The sequence below is a fragment of the Triticum dicoccoides genome, chromosome 7A (genome assembly GCF_002162155.2).
Source record: "Triticum dicoccoides isolate Atlit2015 ecotype Zavitan chromosome 7A, WEW_v2.0, whole genome shotgun sequence".
Taxonomy (NCBI): Eukaryota; Viridiplantae; Streptophyta; class Magnoliopsida; order Poales; family Poaceae; genus Triticum; species Triticum dicoccoides.
In genome coordinates, this window is record NC_041392.1 from 666,242,820 (window position 1) to 666,263,497 (window position 20,678).

Here is a 20,678-nt window from a genome sequence, read left to right on the forward strand (position 1 = left end):
CGCATGCTTCCTCCATGCATGGCCAAGGCGCCGGTCCCTTGTACTATCTCGTGCCGTGCCTTGACGGCGAGCAGGCATGGTGCGCAGAGCACAGCATTCGTTTGACAGAGGAGGGCCGCGCTTGCGCTTGCACTTGCTGAAGGCTGAAGACCGAAACGGAGCAAGGGTAGCACTGTGGTGTGTCTCGTCCTCACCGTCGGCGTTTCTCAAGGAGAGATGGAGCGCGTGCCGGAAATTACAGGCCCGAGCTGTCCGTCGGCGCGCAGCGACGCAGGGACGGAGGCGCAGAGATTGTCAGAGGCAACTGCGAGTCGGCGTGAGTGAGGGTGACGCAGCAACAGCATGCATGCATGTATGTAGAGAGACAAGGGGTCAAGCGGCGGGAAAAGCTTCCTGCAGCCAGAAAGACGCGAGGAAGCTTATAGGGAAAAAAATCAGTCGAAAACAAATGGCCGACCTCGCAGCGTCACGTACGCGCTGAACAAGGAAGGAAACAGCCACATGCCCAATTCCGGGGCAGGCGGCCGGCAAGCTCACTCAACAGACGAAAAGGCGAGCTTCACCTCTCTCGTTCTGCGGCATGCCCGAGGAAAGGAAAACCCATGCATGCATGCATTGCATGCCTGCGGGAAGCAGCCAGCATCAGCAACAGGATAGTAGCTTTTCTTTATCTATTTCCTCCGGCCTCTGCGTATTATAATAGAGAGTTTTTATGGTACCCTATACCGCTGACAGTGGACGGAGCGGTATATTAAAATCTAACCACTCATTTTCTGAGGGTAGGATAGACATAGATTTGTTGTCGTTGAACCTTAGCTACGTCGCCAGTCGGCAGATAATGGCAACCGAAAATCGATTTGTTGTCCCACGACTCATCTACGGTCTCCTTCCATCTCCTGCTCCTGTAGCTGGAGCCTGGATGGAGGCGTCCCTCGAGTGGTCGTCCACCATGACCTTCGACTCTAGCTCGTCTTCTTCGCCGCACACCCGAGGACCGCCGCCGACATTAGCGTGCTCCCTTGCCGTCTCGTCTATGTCCCCGGCCATCTCGTCGCGTCTATAGAGCCCGTAGTGAGCTGCCGCTCATCCCCGCCTCATTTTTCCCGTCGTTTTCATCCACCATAGCGCCCTGTCCGCCATGGACGAGTCCCTGGAGGTCGTTCGATCCAGACGCACACACCCACCCACGCGCCCGCCCATCCGCAGTCCATGCCCACAGGCCGCAGCAACAGCCGCAGTGCACGCGCCACAGCCCCGCAGTGACTGTTCCCGCCTCCTGCACGCGAGGAGCCCCGGATCCTCGCCGCTTTCTGCGGTCAGCGCAATCCTACAAGGCATGCCGTGGCAGCCAGACACCATGGTCTCGCCTGCCGGCCCTGCCGGCCGCCGTCGCGGACAAGCAGCGTGCGCCGGGAGGCATCGCATGTCTGGAAGGCGTCACCGTCAGTTTCGAGGTGCTCCACCTTGCCGGCCCAGACGTCCTTGCCACGGTGGTCCAGTCCATGGAGGGCGAGAAGGCGGGTCGACGCGGCCGAGAAGGGGTGATGCGGCGCGCACTGCTGGAGGGCAGGTCGACGGAGTAGACGAGCGCAAAGCTCCGACGCAGGGCGCCTCCAGGGACGGGGGAGAGCAGCGGGGCGCCTGTATATACGAAGATGAGGAAAGACTAGCCGCGGCCTCGCGGTGGAGCAGCGGTGTCGGCGTGGCGGGTCCTCCTTTAGCACCTAGCGGTATGAGGAAAAGGAGGAGGGTGGAGGGACGGGAAAGAGCAGCGGGGCGTTGCAGTCATCCTGATTCGCCATAGATGGCCAGGCGCATGCCGGCGGCGGCTTGAACTCACGTGGGCGCGGTGGGGAGCGAAATGGGAGGGCGAGGGCGGGCCGGCGGGTGTGCTGAAACTGAAGCATTTTACTTCCCAAAATGCCCTCAGGACTTGTATACTGGAGGAAGGGAACGAAGCAGTGCAAGTTATACCGCTGGCCATTCTATTGCCAAATTGCAGCAGTATAGATCGGTCGCCACCATTAGATTTCACAAAATGGATGGCCAATATTTGTCCCCGGGTACCATAAAAGAGCTCATTATAATATAATCCGTGATGATGCGCCCATGCCGGCCATGCCATGCATGGCACGCATTGATCGTCCGGTGAGTACTGGTATCGCGGGCTGGCTGGGGATCTTTGGGCTGCTACGACTCAGCTGAGCCATTGAACGCACATGTGCATCAACAGTTCAACCGTTGGCTGCTTCATCATGAGGAAAGAGAGACACGTACGCACGTACACTGGTTATACCACATAGTACATTTCCATGCATTTCTCCCTCCTTCTCGCGCACACGTACTGGCGAGATGACCAGAGAGATACTATGGCAGCAGGATGCATGCAGATGCAGTGTATGGACATATCATCCGTCAGTCTCTGGACTCTGCGCGCCCGTGTGTGTGTGTGTGGTGGTGATGCAGATGGTCAGTCGGTGCTGTGCCTCTGCATGCATGTTGCGTTGCGCCCGCCCATGCGTGTGCAAGTTATGGGACTGAGAGCTGGCAAGCAATTGCCCACTTGAGCTACGCTGCTGCACACGTTGCGCCAAAGATTCAGATTCAGGTTCAGGCGTGTGTGCGCGCGCGCGCTTGGCTTGGACTTGTCAAAATACATGCACAATAGCGCAACTGCAGATCCATCCGAGCACAAATGTCCATGGCCAGCCAGCCCCCACCATCGAACTAGCCATGGCATGTTTCCTTTGGCATGTGTGCTGGCAATGGCGTCCAAGATTCGGATCGAACCTCCTTCCATTAATCTTGCATTTCCATCTACAACTCGTACACAAAACCTTAATGTCAGACACAAAAATATAGAGCCTCTTCTATAACATGCATGCATGCATGTTGGGAGTGCACGCGGTAATAATTAGCCAATTGCACGCGTCGCATGCGTGCAATTAAACACATTAGTACATGAGTATATGAGATCGAGTTACAGTGAACATATCATACGCACTGTTGTCATCCACGGCGTGCATCATGGCCTGAGCAAGCTCGCACTCGACGGCTAGCTAGTTGGGCTTGTGTATGCAGAGTAGCACGTAGTAATAATTAAGCATCCGAACACACGCCGGCAGATCGAGAGCAGCAAAATTGAATCATCCTTCCAGCATATGGCGATTGATTTGTCAAGGGGAAACGGCAATGGGAAGTAGTGAGCATCATCTCCTTTTACACCGACGGATCGATGACGGGAGGGCCGAGGGCGTGCACATCCGTTGTTGCCTGTCGACACGCGCGCATGCGCATTAGCTAGCGGCCGTGCGCGCGCGAGTCAAAAGGCAGTTGAAAACAATGACGGGCCGCAACCACAAGCAGCAGTGCAAGCAAGATTTCCCTCCCCGATCCAATTGGCGACTGGCGACTGGCGACTGAGCTTTCACTCGTTTCCTCCTCTGTCTTCCTGTCTTTCTCCGTGATGCCGATATGTACGTAGCATCTGGACCTTGGAGACCCACATGGCTGGCACGGTACATAGCCGCGCATGCTTCCACCACGCGGGCCGTGCACACGATATTTTCTTTCTTTCTTTCTTTCCGCTGCATGCATGCATGCTCTTCCCGTCCGTGGCTCCACGGCCTTGCCGCCTTCCTTGTCACGGCACATGTCGTGGACGGCATCTTTGCGCTCGTGCGCACGCGCGCGTGCAGGAGAGAGAGAGCGAGAGAGAGACAAGAGAGGATAGCTGTAGCTCACCTCCTGTCACTGTCGGTCAGATGGAAATATCGCCTCGTGTTGCGGCCTCTGCAGCATGCGCGCGCGGGAGGCGGGGCCAACCGACCGGCCTTGCTCGCTAGCTCGACCACGCATGGGGGACAGACCATGGCATTCGTTTTCGTACGTACGCCGAGGCCATGCATGTGCACGTATGTGTGGACGCCGTAGCGGCGTTGGCTTGCACGCTAGAGGCCACACCTAGAGCTAGGGCAGCGCTTGCATTTGCTGAATTTCCAAACTGAGCAAGGGTAGCGCTGTGCGGCAGCGTCGGCGTTTCTGGATGTACTCCTACATGCGTGAGGTGTGTATGGGAAGCACACGTTGGCGCAGGTAACTGCAAGCCGGGGCGACATGCATGTAGTAGTATTCAGAGAGGCAGGCCCTCAGGCGGCGAGCAAAGCTAGCTGCATACAGGCCGACACGGAGAGGTTTACAAAGACCACTTGGAAACAAAAGGCCGACCCCGAAGCCGACGCATCACGTACGAACTGAACAAGGAAACGGCCACATGCCCAAATCCGGGGCGGGGGAGGGGAGCTTTAATTTACGTCTCTCATTCTGCATGCCTGCGGGGAGCAGCCAGGATATCTTTTATTACTACTGTATTTATTTTTCTCGATCGGGCCTCTCCTTTCGACGTGTGCGTACCTCGGTGCATATTCTGTGATCGTGCGCCCATGCTGCCGGCCATGCATGCATGGCGCGCATTTTTTTTTTTTTGAAATGTTGGCAAGAGAGTTATCAAATTCATCGATCAGAAAGAGGTATTACAAATAACACCCCCAGAAGACGAATGCACTGCATAAGGCGAGTGCTAAAAAAGAAAAAAATGAGAAAGGGTTGCTCAGTTTATCAAGGAAAACCGGACGAAAACTTTAGCAGCGCCTAACAAGACTAGACCTAAAGCACCACAACACATACAACATGTCAGAAGGCCAACACCCCATGACACACCCGGCCGGGCACTCGAGCGCTTACGCGGCTACCAAGGTGCACACCGACAACCGTCGTATCAATCCGGGCTGCCACTAGCATATCCACCAAACTCGACGGCATGCGTCTCCACTGTGAGCACTGCGCGACTGCTTCCACTGGCGTCTTGGGGCCGGCTGGAGATCTTTGGACCCATGCGTCTCCGCTGAGCATGCCTGGCAGTGCCTGAGAAAGGTCATTCGGACTGCAGTGTGTGATACGGGAACAGGCATGTGCACCAGCAGTTCAACTGTTGCTCCATGAAGGAAGAAAGATTTCCGCGCTTATCATACATTTCCATGCGCTGTCTTTTCTTTTAGTTTCTTCTAGTACTATATGAGATGCAGCACACGTACACGTACACATTGATAGGTGAGAGGGCCAGAGAGAGATGGCAGGAGATTGCATGCATGCAGGGTATGGTATGGGCACATATCTCTTCAGTCGGTCTCTGGCCTCTGCGTGCGTGGTGATGCCGGTGGTCAGTGGGTGCCGTGCCTCTGCATGTTGCGCTGTATGCGCCCATGCGTGCGTGCGCAGGCCAGCGGGAGCTGTCTTGCGCTAAAGGTAGATTCCTTTCTGGCTCGGGTTCAGATTCAGGTGTGCGTGTGCTTGTGCGTGCTTGACTTGGACCAGTCAAAGTACAACGCACAACAGCGTAAGTGCAGGTCCATGGCCAGCCAGTCCCCGTCGTGAACCTGCCATGCCACATTTCCTTCGCATGTGTGCTGGCAATGGCACATTTTGCAATCTCCATTTACACTTCCTAAAGAAACCATCAAGCTCAGACACGTAAAAAGATGGTAACAAGCACAGAATGAGAAAACTGGTAGTATTAAGAACGAACTGAACTTCACTCATCAGGCCCATCTCGCACACACATCATGAGAGACAGAGACAGAGACAGACCATATAGTCCAGCCTAACCATGTCACAATATCATCCAAGTCACGGACTATAACACGGCGCGGCAGGATGTTTTAAGTAACACTGCATTTGTCATATGAGTCCTAACTGGATATATTATCAACCAACCCGATCAAGCGATCAATCTCAACATGTCACAAAATTATCTCTCACGGTCTTGCCGCATCAGTATAAACACTCAATGACCACAACACGGGTGGGGCAGACCACCCAGCAACCAGAGTCGACGACACCATCCGGTTCTAATCTGAGTATAAAACAAATATGTAACAACAGACAACATCTATTGCTCCTGTTCGAGCTCGCTTCTCAGTTCACGGCAGAACTTGTCTCGGCGGAGAGGAGAAGATGATCAGTCTCCACGGATCAAAGGTTGGTTTCTCGAGCACTCGAGTTTGCCGCCCTATCGCTTCCTTGACCGCCTGGGTGCCGCCTCCTCGTCGCTCTCGCTGTCGTCGTCCCGGAAGGCGCTCCTGCCAAACCTGTCCCCGGACTGGGACCTGTTCCCGTCTGCTCCGGAGTTGCCGGCATTGTTGTCATGGCCCCTGCTCCCCTGGTCAGACCCTGTCTCGTACCTGTCACCCCTGTTGTCGCCACCCGGCCTCCTCTGGTCCCGTTTCACGGGACGGGGTGGCGGCGGCGGCATGAAGGGGGCCATGCCGATGGGGCGGTTCGGCCGTCCTGGCCCGCCCATTCCCATGAGCGGCCCTCGGCCGGGGCCCATCATCATCTCGAGGCCCATGGGAAACATGCCGCCGGGCTGCGGAGGCCTTCCGGGGAAGACCATGCCAGGCATGGGACCTCTGGGGAAGTCACCGGGGAACCTTGGGCCACCGAATGGTGGGAAGCCACGCGGCATGCCGAACGGATCGGGCATGCCAAAGCCGAAACCACCACCAAAATCGCCCATCATGTTGGGAGGGAAGCCGCGCGGTCCCATCATTGGTCCACGTGGCATCTGCATCTGAGGCGGCCACATCATTCCCCTTCCCCGACCCCTTCCCTGGGATTCTTGGCCATTGTTTTCGTCTTCCTCCTCACTTTCCTCTTCCTCCTCTTCTTCATTGTCCTCAAACAGCACAATATCTTGGTTGTCAGCTGCTTCGTCGGCACTGACTCCCTTCGCCTTTTCCTCTTCTCTCTTGGCCTCTGCTGCAACTAGCATAGCCTGAAAAATCCCATGTTCAAGCATCAGACGGTACACATGGCATCACCTCAAAACAGTGAAAAGGAAAGGGATATGCAACATGTGATTGCCAAAAATTGTTGAAACAAGAAAATACAAGTGGGTTAGACCTTTCAGCAAAGGAGCCAGCCAGTTACCATCATACACAATTATTCACATGTACCAGTACCACAAACTATCTTCAGGCAAAAACAGTACCGATCACCACAAAATAATGGTGCTGCACCCTGTTGCTTCTACAAGAGGTCATCATGTGTGCAACCATACACAAACTCCAATTTTATCATGTGTGTACAATATTACAATATGCCGCTATTAATTTTCAGTCAATTTTAAAACTGCAAATCTATTATGACCTTTCATCAATGATATGTATCCCTAGTACTTACTGACTTTGTAACAAAATATTATAAATGTTGGTAATATACTCCACATCCTGACACCTTAAATCTTATATGTGCACTTGTACAGATTCTAACATGTGGCTATTGGTTACCCATCATGATTTAACTGGTAACTAAAAGAACACCAGTCTGTCTCCAAGTGCTGAATGAAAATGGTTAAGCTATACATGTAAATTCTTCTGCAGTAAGAAACATGGTGGTGTGATGCTACTTCTTCTGCAGTTTAAATCACGTTTAGTGAGCAGGAATACTAGCTCAAAGCAAATCCGTTAGTATCCCCACAATGGTACATTCATACTTGTGACGGCTCAAGCTGACATGCCCACCAATAAGAAACAAGCCAATGGCAATATCGAGCAACATGGTAATAGGCAAGAAATATGTTGCATACCGTAAGTTCACTATCTGGCTCCAGATAAAGCAGAGAAGCCAATTGCTCACCAATGAAAGGTTCTAATTCCTGGCAATCTCGACTGATCTGCAAAAGTCAAAGGTGAATTAAATAAGTAGGAATGTAGGAGATATCAAACAGCCCAGGCAAACACACATTTGGGACAAGGTGATGCTCTGAAATAGTACCTTGACAGGGAGATTGTCATTGTATGGGTTGCGAAGATGATGAGTTTTCTGAAACGACAATTCGCAAAGCTGCAGTGCAAAAACTGTTGTAAATATACACATACCAAGATGGTAGGAAGACAGGCTGGACCCAAATTAAGGCAAAATATTTCCACGTGACATGGTACAAACTATCAACTATATATTGCGCTTGTCAGCTCTAGTAAGGTCCTGGAGAGGACCAAGCGGCAAAAAAAGGTGATAGCCAACACCAACACAGAATGTATAAGAAAACATGTACCTTAAGCCACTGTAGTGAGAAGTTCCGACCATAATGTGCTGTTCCATTAGCAGATTTCCAGTTTCCGCCACCAATGTAGCCACCAATCCTAGAAGTCATCTTTGCACAACCCTTGAAAAACGTAACAGTATTAGAGCTAAATATGCATCTCTTACTGAATGGCCTCGAAATAGTATTCTCAACTCTCAACAATGAGTTTGAAAAAAATGTCAGTCAAGAAAAATAGCAAAGATGAAACCTCAGTCTTACCTGGAAATTACGTGTTCTATTGATTGAGAATATTAAAATAACATTGTCCATGGATTCAAAAGCTTCATTTAGTTTAGCCTCATTACTCCTTTGAGTAGCCCAGATTCCCTGCTGAACTGATATTTCCAGGTTCTCCCGATTGCAACTCTTAACAATGAAGTACCTGATTTTTCAAGTTTACAAACCCGAGACTAATTAGAGAACTGTTATAGTATCAGAAGACACCTTATACTACGAAACAACAAAGAGAACTTCTAACAGAGGAAACACTGTGTTCTGGGTGATGGAGTTATGAACTATGGGTGCAAGATTATCCGGTATCCCTTAACCATAACAATAGATCAGATAACAAGTACTGGAATAATTTATCCATAAGAATAAGATATGTATCAATCAACAATTGAAAAATGACTATGAAGCACAACATCAATAGTAGAAGGTCAACCTGTAGTACTGTATTCATGAAGCACAATAACCCCAAATACAACAATTGATGCGCATTTAGATTTACTTATGTCAATTGTTCTGTATGGTTTTGCAACTATAATATCACATAATCGTGTGAAATCTTGGCTGCTTAAGTATTAGAGCACATCACCTAGAGATGATAAAAACTGAAACACATACATACAGTATTCTTTTAGAACAAATACATAAATAATGTAGTCAGCGAGAAACTACAAGGAGTTCATAGAAAGTATTCGAATGACTCAAAGAGATACATAATTGAGTTATATATATGTGCGCACTACCCCCTCCAGGAACTGCAGAGGTATGCTCCTTACTATGTACACTTTGTTATCAAATGTCAGAACATATAACATAATGTTTGTATTTTATGATATATATGCTATGGGAGCTGAAACTATGTATATTGTTTTCACAGAGTATGCTAAAAGCTTTACAAGATTGACTAGAAACTCCACACACACCTAGACGACCCTTGCGGGAGGGGTGTTGCAAGTCTGGTGGGTTGATTAGAGGAGCCATTTGGAACACCTTGAACCTGGTCGTTTGTATTTGGCTTCTGCTGCTGCTGCACCTGCTGCTGCTTCTGTTGGGGCTGTTGATTCATTGTTTGAGCTTGTTGCCCAGCAGCTGGTTGCATTGTTGAAGCATTGTCTGTCGAATTTTGGTTAGGTAAGCCTGAACCAGGTGGAGGTCGAGGCCTGTCTCCCTGCTGATTATAATTATTGTTCCTGTGCTGATTAAACTTGTTGAAATTGGAAGACCGCATCTGCAAAATCTTCGCGAGAACTTCCTCGACAGGAGGTGGTGGTCCAGGTAACTTGACATGCTTGTATCGGCAATTTGGGCCATTAGGGCAAAATCCCATCTTATACCTGCGAACCACCATGAGATACGCAATGTCAGATTGGGTGAATGCCTATAATGAACCGTTTTTCGCATTTTAACAATATACTCCCTCCGTCCCACAATATAAGAACGTTTTTGCTACTAGTGTAGTGTTAAAAACGTTCTTATATTATGGGACGGAGGGAGTATATGACTACACAAAACAGCTCATTAGTGTCACAGTACATTTGAACTAGCATCTTGCATCAACCATGGTCTACAAGTCATACTATGGTCACTCTCTGTTGCAACCAACTTCATGTACAATGTGTTTCGATATATATTATCAGTAGGTTCAATCAGCAGCAATCAAAACCACATTCTATACACTAAATTTCCTCATATTGAATTGAACTACAGGATAACAATTGAAGACCGATCCATGGATTTTGGTCACAGCAATCTCTAAGCCTAAATTCCCCAATCAACCAATGAATTGAACACCCTAGTAGGTAGCTTGCCAGGTTAACAAATCCTAATCGCCAAATTCGACCAAAATTGGTCAGCCATACATCTCCAAGAGCTAGAACGAACCCATCAGAGTGACAAAAATTAACTACTTCCCGACCAAATTAGAAAAAACAATAGCTTTGGGGGTGCAGAGCGAATTGGGGATCTCACATGTTGCACTCCTTGACGTCGTCGTAGGAGTGCTTGTAGGCGCAATCCGGCTCGCGGCACTCGCCGTAGTCGCGGAAGAAGCGGCACACGGGCATGCGGGCCTTGTCGAACTGGTGGAGGAACCCGCACGCCTCGCCCTTCATGCACAGCCCGCGCAGCCAGTGCCGGCACACCGTCTGCCTGTAGCTGCCGCGCCCGCGGCCTCGCCCGTGCCCGCCCCCATCTCCGCCGCCGCCGCCGCCGGTCGCGCCGGCGTCGGCCGAGGACAGCGCTAGCCCGCCCGCCGCTGGGCCCGTGTCGAGGCCGCCCTCGAAATCGAAGCTGAGACCGCCGTCGCCGTCGTCCATGAGGAGCTGAAGCTAGGGTTTGGCAATCTATTTTTTCCTCTCTTTCGACTAGAGAAGGGTTTCAAAGTTTGGCAGCAGGAGTATTTGACTCGGTTTCTTCTCAGCCGTCCGATCTTTCATATCCGTGATCTCTGTTTTCAATCATCAATAGAAAAAAAAGGCGTATTTTTAAGGCGTGGTAGGCGTTGGTCGGATGATTTTTTTCACCTAAAGTATTAGGTCCGTACCTAATGTTGGTCGAAAAATATTTTGGATCAACATGTGTATCCCTATCATTAACTAGAAGAACGCCCGTGCGTTGCAACGGGGCCACATTAACTTTAAGAGTTCAATATTACGACATTGACGACCTTTTTTACCATCAAATCCTCACACACACAGACACACACTCTCCCTCCGTCTTCCTCACTCTCTATCCCCCTCTCCCTCTCTCTCTAACACACACACATATCCATTTTATTGGGTACGGGACCATAATCCATCTATTTCACACATACACGCTAGTGCATAACAATATGGATTATGTGTATTATATTTGCCACCAGAACTGAGGGAATTAATTTCATTTAAATCGACCAGCCATAGCTCCAAGAATACGCGGACGAGGTGGCTCGGGTCGGCGTCGGCGCCGTCCAGCGCGGGCCACGGGCCCGCTTCCAAGTGCACGTGCAATGCATGTCTTCACAAATATTATAACCAGATGTGAGAAATCACATGCATAGAAAAGACATTCTGATAGCAATCCAAATACCATACTCAATTGAATACCTAACCTGGACAATACTCTTATTTCTATGCGCCAAAAAAAATGGAATAGCAAAGCTAAGTATGCCTACATACGCTCAGATTATATATAAGAATCTTGCGTGAACAATTGCAACAAAGCACTAAGCAGCGATAAATTTAAATAAAAAATCCATTAACTATGCAGGCAACAGGCTTGTTACAACATAGAGAGATAGAAAAATGTCACCTCCAGTAATGTAGCGCAAAGGAGTGGAACGAAGCATGAATGAGCGGTTGTCTGTTCTTCTCCATGTACATGGATCAGCAGTAGAGGCCAAGTATATAAGTACTTGACCGAACTCCACACTCCACTCTTCGTGTACGGAGAGCCATGTCACCTTCTCGCCGCTGCAGCATGGGAGGACGGCTGGTTCACGTGACCCTCCAGCTGGGGGGTCCATGGTGGCTGACCGTCGAGCTCAAGGCAGAGAAGTTGAGGGCAGTAGTGGCGAGATCCATGCCGGCCAACCGGGCGAAGAGGAGGTCGTCGGGGAGGGACACATCGGCAAGATCCGGTCACCACGCGACCTGAAGAGCAACAGTGATCTCCACAAGCTGTAGGCCGACGGCGTGCTCCATCCCCTGCGATGGGGTGACCATGGCGGTGGCCACAGCTCCTCATGCTCGCATCGATCTTGGCGACACACCTTGAGTGTAGGAGGCAGCAACGACCTCGACGAAATCATGGCCTCCATCTCGGAACGCAATCATGTCGCTCTAAATAAATGGATTCAATCATGCGACTCTAATTACTTCGGATTGTTATGTGCACACTAAGCGGGGTGCAGTTAGGAAAGAAAATGTTCTCTAATTAAAGTGATTGAGTGATTTAAGGTAAGGTTAATTAATTTAGATTTGATTTTTAGTGATTGTTAGTAAAGTACGATGCGTCTTTAAAATCTTTTGTTTGTTTCCTTAAAATATATTATTTGTTTCCTAAAGAAATTTGCAATAATGGAAGATATCGGTTGATTTGGATAAGTTAGTAAATTTAAATCCGTGATTGCGTGCACGTTTGGAAAGTGCTGATCTCCACAAGCTGTAGGCGGACGGCGTGCTCCATCCCCTGCGATGAGGTGACCATGGCGGTGGCCACAACTCCTCATGCTCGCCTCGATCTCGGCGACACACCCTGAGTGTAGGAGGCAGCAACGACCTCGACGAAATCATGGCCTCCATCCCGGAACGCAATCATGTCGCTCTAAATAAATGGATTCAATCATGTGACTCTAATTACTTCGGATTGTTATGTGCACACTAAGCGAGGTGCAGTTAGGAAAGAAAATGTTTTCTAATTAAAGTGATTGAGTGATTTAAGGTAAGGTTAATTAATTTAGATTTGATTTTTAGTGATTATTAGTAAAGTATGATGTGTCTTTAAAATCTTTTATTTGTTTCCTTAAAATCTATTATTTGTTTCCTAAAGAAATTTGCAATAATGGAAGGTATCGGTTGATTTGGATAAGTTAGTAAATTTAGATCCGTGATTGCGTGCACGTTTGGAAAGTCCTGATTTGCAAGTAAAGAGCTGAGGGGTAAATAAACCGGTGAATAAGAAACCATCATCGAAAAAAATCTATGACGGTTAACCTACGGAAAAAACCAGACGAAAGTGGTGGGACGAAAAAAAACCTGGAAGCGAGACTACCAACTGCTCCATTAGAAGTAGAGATTATTTTAAAATGATAATATGAATCTTCCATCAGCACGACTTCAAACTCCTGCACGCAGTGTCTTATTATTCATACATAGGGGCTGTTTGGTTTGTGACTAACTTTGCCAAAAATTATCATACCTAAAGTTAGACAAGTTTGACCAACTTAGGTGAGTGTTTGGTTCAAGCCACACCTCAGGCAAGCCATACTTGAATCCACATGGCATATACATAAAAAGTGCGGCAAGATTCCCTGGCTTGCCAACTTGTGGCTCTCATTTTGATGAACTAATCTTAGTCAAGTTTGGCAAAAATGTGTGACAAAGTATGTCAATGCTAGTCCTAAAACCAAACAGCCCCATAATACGCTTGCAACATCTCTTCTCTCCGACCCTATAGTAGCGGAGGGAGCAGAGAAAGAGCCCCTGCCGTGGATGAGGAGCACAACATCTTTATGTAGAGAAGAAAAGGTCAAAAAGCTCGAGAAAGATCCGTTCGGCCGTTTATATGGCCGCAAGCATTCGAGAAATAAGGGATCTTATGAAAGACAAGCTCAAACACATTGTTCAAGAAAACCTATGTGTTGGGACAATTATTAAATGTATGTGATCTTATGAAAGGCTATCGTTTTCGACATAGGTGGCGTGGCGAAGCCGATTGTTAGCAGATCGATCGTTGAGGCAGCTTGCTTATCACCTGAAGGATGGCGAACAACGTCCGGTGGCGCGTGACTTACGCGTCGGACTTCGAATGCGCCTGTCTCGTTACCTTCGACGATGACGAGCTCTTCCTCCGCCGGGAGGCGCTCCGCCTCGTCCTCTTCAACGCGACGAGTAGGGGTGGTGGATGCTCGTGCGCTACGCAAGCACGAGTTTACCGATATTGTTCAAATCGTTTCATTCTCGTGTTTTTTGCGAGGATTTGCGACATGATCCCAGTGATCGCCGCTGCTGATCCACGATGAGACCAAGGAGATGGTGGTGTTGGTGCAAGTCATGGTGATGCGGTATGATGTCTACTACACAACCTTCTTCTTGTAGATGTTGTTGGGCCTCCAAGTGCAGAGGTTTGTAGGACAGTAGCAAATTTCCCTTAAATGGATGACCTACGGTTTATCAATCCGTAGGAGGCATAGGATGAAGATGGTCTCTCTCAAGCAACCCTGCAACCAAATAACAAAGAGTCTCTTGTGTCCCCAACACACCCAATACAATGGTAAATTGTATAGGTGCACTAGTTCGGCGAAGAGATGGTGAAACAAGTGGTATATTGATAGTAGATAAAGGTATTTGTAATCTGAAATAATAAAAACAGCAAGGTAGCAAGTGATAAAAGTGAGCGTAAATGGTATTGCAATGATAAAGCCTAGGGTTCATACTTTCGCTAGTGTAAGTTCCCTCAACAATAATAATATCATAATTGGATCACATAACTATCCCTCAACATGCAACAAAGAGTCACTCCAAAGTCACTAATAGCAGAGAGCGAACGAAGAGATTATGGTAGGGTACGAAACCACCTCAAAGTTATTCTTTCCAATCAATCCGTTTGGGCTATTACTATAAGTGTCACAAACAGCCATAGAGTTCGTACTAGAATAACACCTTAAGACACAAATCAACCAAAACCCTAATGTCACCTAGATACTCCAATGTCACCTCAAGTATCCGTGGGTATGATTATATGATATGCGTCACACAATCTCAGATTCATCTATTCAACCAACACATAGAACCTCAAAGAGTGCCCCAAAGTTTCTACCGGAGAATCACGACGAAAACATGTGCCAACCCCTATGCATAGGTTCATGGGCGGAACCCGTAAGTTGATCACCAAAACATACATCAAGTGAATCACGTGATATCCCATTGTCACCACAGATATGCACGGCAGGACATACATCAAGTGTTCTCAAATCTTTAAAGACTCAATCCGATAAAATTACTTCAAAGGGGAAACTCAATTCATTACAAGAGAGAAGAGGGGGAGGAGAAACATAAGATCCAACTATAATAGCAAAGCTCGCGATACATCAAGATCGTGCCAAATCAAGAACACGAGAGAGAGAGAGAGAGAGAGAGCAAACACATAGCTACTGGTACATACCCTCAGCCCCGAGGGAGAACTACTCCCTCTTCGTCATGGAGAGCACCGAGATGATGAAGATGGCCACCGAAGAGGGATTGCCCCCTCCGACAGGGTGCCGGAACGGGTCTAGATTGGTTTTCGGTGGCTACGGGGGCTTCTGGCAGCGGAACTCCTGATCTATTGTGCTCACGGATGTTTTTAGGGTATATGGAGATATATAGGTGGAAGAAGTACGTTAGGGGGGCCACGAGGGGCTCACGAGGGTGGAGGGTACGCCTAGGGGGGTGGGCGCGCCCCCCTGCCTCGTGACCTCCTCGCAGATCCCCTGACATGCACTCCAAGTCTTCTGGGCTTCTTTCCTTCCAAAAAAGAGTTCCGTGAAGTTTCAGGTCAATTGGACTCAGTTTGATTTTCCTTTTCTTCGAAACCCTAAAACAGGGTAAAAACAGAAACTAGCACAGGGCTCTGGGTTAATAGGTTAGTCCCAAAAATGATATAAAAGTGTATAATAAAGCCCATAAACATTCAAAACAGTAGATAATATAGCATGGAGCAATCAAAAATTATAGATACGTTGGAGATGTATCAGCATCCCCAAGCTTAATTCCTGCTCGTCCTCGAGTAGGTAAATGATAAAAGAAAGAATTTTTGATGCGGAGTGCTACTTGGCATAATTTCAATGTGATTCTTATTAATTGTTGCATGAATATTCAGATCCGAAAGATTCAAGACAAAAGTTTATATTGACATAAAAATGATAATACTTCAAGCATACTAACTAAACAATTATGTCTTCTCAAAATAACATGGCCAAAGAAAGTTCATCCCTACAAAATCATATAGTTTAGTCATGCTCCATTTTCGTCACACAAGAATGCTCTCATCATGCACAACCCTGATGACAAGCCAAGCAATTGTTTCATACTTTAGTAATCTCAAACTCATAAACCTCCACGCAATACATGAGCGCGAGCCATGGATATAGCACTATGGGTGGAATAGAATAATGAGGGGGTTATGTGGAGAAGACAAAAAAGGATAAAGTCTCACATCAACGAGGCTAATCAATGGGCTATGGAGATGCCCACCGATTGATGTTAATGCAAGGAGTAGGGATTGCCATGCAACAGATGCACTAGAGCTATAAATGTATAAAAGCTCAACAAAAGAAACTAGTGGGTGTGCATCCAACTTGCTTGTTCACGAAGACCTAGGTCACTTGAGGAGGCCCATTGTTGGAATATACAAGCCAAGTTCTATAATGAAAAATTCCCACTAGTATATGAAACTGACAAAACAAGAGACTCTCTATCATAAAGATCATGGTGCTACTTTGAAGCACAAGTGTGGAAAAAGGATAGTAGCATTGTCTCTTTTTTTATTTGGCCTTTCTTTTTTTTCTTTTTTTCCTTTTTTTTGGCCTTCCTTTTTTTCTTTGGCCTTTTTGGGACAATGCTCTATTGAATAATGATCATCACACTTCTATTTATTTACAACTCAATGATTACAACTCGATACTAGAACAAAGTATGACTCTATATGTATGCCTCCGGCGGTGTATCGGGATTGCGATGAATCAAGTGTGACATGTATGAAAGAATTATGAACGGTGGATTTGCCACAAATACGATGTCAACTACATGATCATGCAAAGCAATATGACAATGATGATGCGTGTCATAATAAACGGAATGGTGGAAAGTTGCATGGCAATATATCTCGGAATGGTTATGGAAATGCCATAATAGGTAGGTATGGTGGCTGTTTTGAGGAAGATATAAGGAGGTTTATGTGTGAAAGAGCATATCATATCACGGGGTTTGGATACACCCGCAAAGTTTGCACCAACTCTCAATATGAGAAAGGGCAATGCACGGTACCGAAGAGGCTAGCAAGGATGGAAGGATGAGAGTGCGTATAATCCATGGACTCAACATTAGTCATAAAGAACTCACATACTTATTGCAAAAATCTACAAGTCATCAAAAACCTCAGCACTATGCGCATGCTCCTAGGGGGGTAGATTGGTAGGAAAAGACCATCGCTCGTCCCCGGCCGCCACTCATAAGGAGGACAATCAAATAACACCTCATGTTTCAAATTTGTTACATAATGTTTACCATACGTGCATGCTACGGGACTTACAAACTTCAACACAAGTATTCCTCAAATTCACAAATACTCAACTAGCACGACTTTGATATTATTACCTCCATACCTCAAAACAATCATCAAGCATCAAACTTCTCTTAGTATTCAATACACTCATAAGAAAGTTTTATTATTAATCTTGTATACCTAGCACATTTGGATTTTAAGCAAATTACCATGCTTTTTAAGACTCTCAAAATAATCTAAGTGAAGCATGAGAGTTCATCTATTTATTTTAAAATAAAACTACCACCATGCTCTAAAATATATAAGTGAAGTACTAGAGCAAATGACAAACTACTCCGAAAGATATAAGTGAAGATCAATGAGTAGTTGAATAATTATGCAACTATAAGAAGACTCTCTAACATTTAAGAATTTCAGATCTTTGTATTTTATTCAAACAACAAGCAAAACAAAATGAAATGACATTCTAAGAATAGCAAACATCATGTGAAGAAGCAAAAACTTAGGATCAACCGATACTAACCGATAGTTGTTGAAGAAGAAAGGTGGGATGCCAATTGGGGCATCCCCAAGGTTAGACGCTTGAGACTTCTTGAAATATTATATTGGAATGCCTTGGGCATCCCCAAGCTTGAACTTTTGCGTCTCCTTAATTCCTCTCATATCACGGTCTCCCTAAATCTCAAAAGCTTCATCCACACAAAACTCAACAAGGACTCGTGAGATAAGTTAGTATAAACCATTGCAAAAACCTTATCATACTTTACTGTAGCAAATCACTAAAATTATTATTCAACATTGCATACTAAATGTCTCTGCATATTTAATAGTCCTATCCTCAAATAGAATCATAAAAGAAGCAAACATATGCAAACAATGCAAACATAACAGCAATCTGCCTAAACAGGATAGTCTGTAAAGAACGCAGAAACATCCATACTTCCCTAGCTCCAAAAATTATGAAAGAAAATTACCACTGTAGTAAATTTATCAGAGCTTAATGTGCAAAATGTTTCAATATTTTATCACATTCTGACTTTTCTAGGGAATTATTACAACAACGGTAAACTTTCTGTTTTCAAACAGCAACATGTATACTTGTAACATAGGCATAGTAAAGGCTATCAATGCCACTTTTATTGAAATAAACGATGCAAAAAATTGTTCTAAATAAAATAAAGCAAATACTAACAAAATAAATTGACACTCCAAGCAAAACAAATATCATGCGGCGAATAAAAATATAGCTCCAAGTAAAGTTACCGATGAACGAAGACGAAAGAGGGAATGCCATCCGAGGCATCCCCAAGCTTAGACGCTTGGTTGTCCTTGAATATTACCTTGGGGTGCCATGGGCATCCCCAAGCTTAGGCTCTTGCCACTCCTTATTCCATAGTCCATAAAATCCTTATCCAAAACTTGAAAACTTCACAACACAAAACTTAACAGAAAACTCGTAAGCTCCGTTAGTATAAGAAAATAAATCACCACTTCAAGGCACTGTAATGAACTCATTCTTTATTTATATTGGTGTTAAACTTACTGTATTCCAACTTATCTATGGTTTATAAACTATTTTACTAGCCGTAGATTCATCAAAATAAGCAAACAACACATAGAAAACAGAATCTGTCAAAAACAGAACAGTCTGTAGTAATCTGGATCAAACGTATACTTCTAGAACTCATAAAATTCTGAAATAAGTTGCTGGACGTGAGGAATTTATCTATTAATCATATTCAAAAATAATTAACTAAATAGCACCCTCCAAATAAAAATGGCAGCAATTCTCGTGAGCGCTAAAGTTTCTGTTTTTTACAGCATGAACAACAAGACTTTCCCCAAGTCTTCCCAAAGGTTCTACTTGGCACAAACACTAATTAAAAGCATAAAACCACATCTAAACAAAGGTTAGATGAATTATTTATTACTAAACAGGAACAAAAAGCAAGTAATAAAAATAAAATTAGGTTGCCTCCCAACAAGCGCAGGGCCGGCCCTGAGGGGGGGCAGGGGGGGCGGCCGCCCCGGGCCCCCGAGTAGGAAGGGGCCCCCGATTGATTGGTTTCCGTATATAGGTCGATTGATTAGCCTGTAATAGGTTGATTGATTCTTCAAAAGGAAACAAAAGTTATTTGATCAATTAGCACGCCGTGCAATCTTCTCAGCTTATACTCCTCCTCCCCGATTGGCAACAAATCAGCCATACCATGGATGATGCCGTGTAATTTTTAGTTGTTGGGCGTCATTAGTGGAAGAAGGTACGCGATTTTCATATTCCCATCAATCTTCACTTCAACATAAAATTCTCTTTCTTTATTCTTGTTAGATCGTCTGTTCGTTTGCTGAAGATTATTCTCTCGTACATATCTCTTTCTCACACTCCAATTTCTTCTATTGATTAGGAGCAGAAAAGAGAAACTTGGACTTCTGTTCATGACGCAGCAGCAAATTCTTGCGATTTCGAATTTTCTAGCCATCCAGGTACCTTGTTCCATGCCTTTCTTAGCACTTTTATTTAATTAGCAGTACTCTTAATTTCTTGTATCATATATTGTGTGCTGATCAGCAGGATTGCTATTCATTTAGCAAGATGCTATCTAGAAAGAATCCATCTGATAATGGGGAAAACATGCATATGAGTTGATCGAGTCCCACATGAGTTGTTGGCAATTTTTTAGAGAAGATACAAGTGCTCTACCGATTCACTGCAAAAAGTTGTTAGCTTTAGTTGTTATCAAGAACAACTAGTGAAAACTGCAGGAAGATTAAAAAAATAGTAGGCATGAAAGTGCTACTAATTCACCTAACAATACAAATATATATAAGGGTAGATTGACAAGATCGATCAACTTTTACTGTGAATGTTTACGACCCCTGTTTTTTAATAGTCAAGAAGACAAGGCACCATAAAATATAGCCTGCCAAATATTTATTTGCGGTTGAAATAGAAAGGAAAATGTGAGTATATATATGTTTATTGTGGCTTTAGGGCCCCTCCGTGTTGTCTCGCCCCGGGCCCCAAAAATCTCAGGACCGGCCCTGAACAAGCGCTATCGTTTAACGCCCCTAGTTAGGCATGATGATTTCAATGATGCTCACCTAAAAGATAAGAATTGAAACATAAAGAGAGCATCATGAAGAATATGACTAGCACATTTAAGTCTAACCCACTTCCTATGCATAGGGATTTTGTGAGCAAACAACTTATGGGAACAAGAATCAACTTGCATAGGAGGGCAAAACAAGCATAACTTCAAAATTTTAAGCACATAGAGAGGAAACTTGATATTATTGCAATTCCTACAAGCATATGTTCCTCCCTCATAGTAATTTTCAGTAGCAT

General features: G+C 45.9%; 1 protein-coding gene across 1 annotated transcript; it reads right to left on the reverse strand.

The window, feature by feature from the left end:
• Positions 1 to 5,741: 5,741 nt before the first annotated feature.
• LOC119329687 (zinc finger CCCH domain-containing protein 45-like) lies at positions 5,742 to 10,704 on the reverse strand. Its single transcript, XM_037602757.1, has 7 exons — positions 10,340 to 10,704; positions 9,295 to 9,705; positions 8,363 to 8,525; positions 8,114 to 8,224; positions 7,834 to 7,902; positions 7,646 to 7,732; positions 5,742 to 6,832 (listed from the first exon to the last, which is right to left on the reverse strand). The coding sequence occupies exons 1-7, from the start codon at positions 10,684 to 10,686 to the stop codon at positions 6,068 to 6,070; spliced, it is 1,953 nt and encodes a 650-aa protein (XP_037458654.1). The 5' UTR covers positions 10,687 to 10,704; the 3' UTR covers positions 5,742 to 6,067.
• Between the last annotated feature and the right edge of the window lie 9,974 nt (positions 10,705 to 20,678).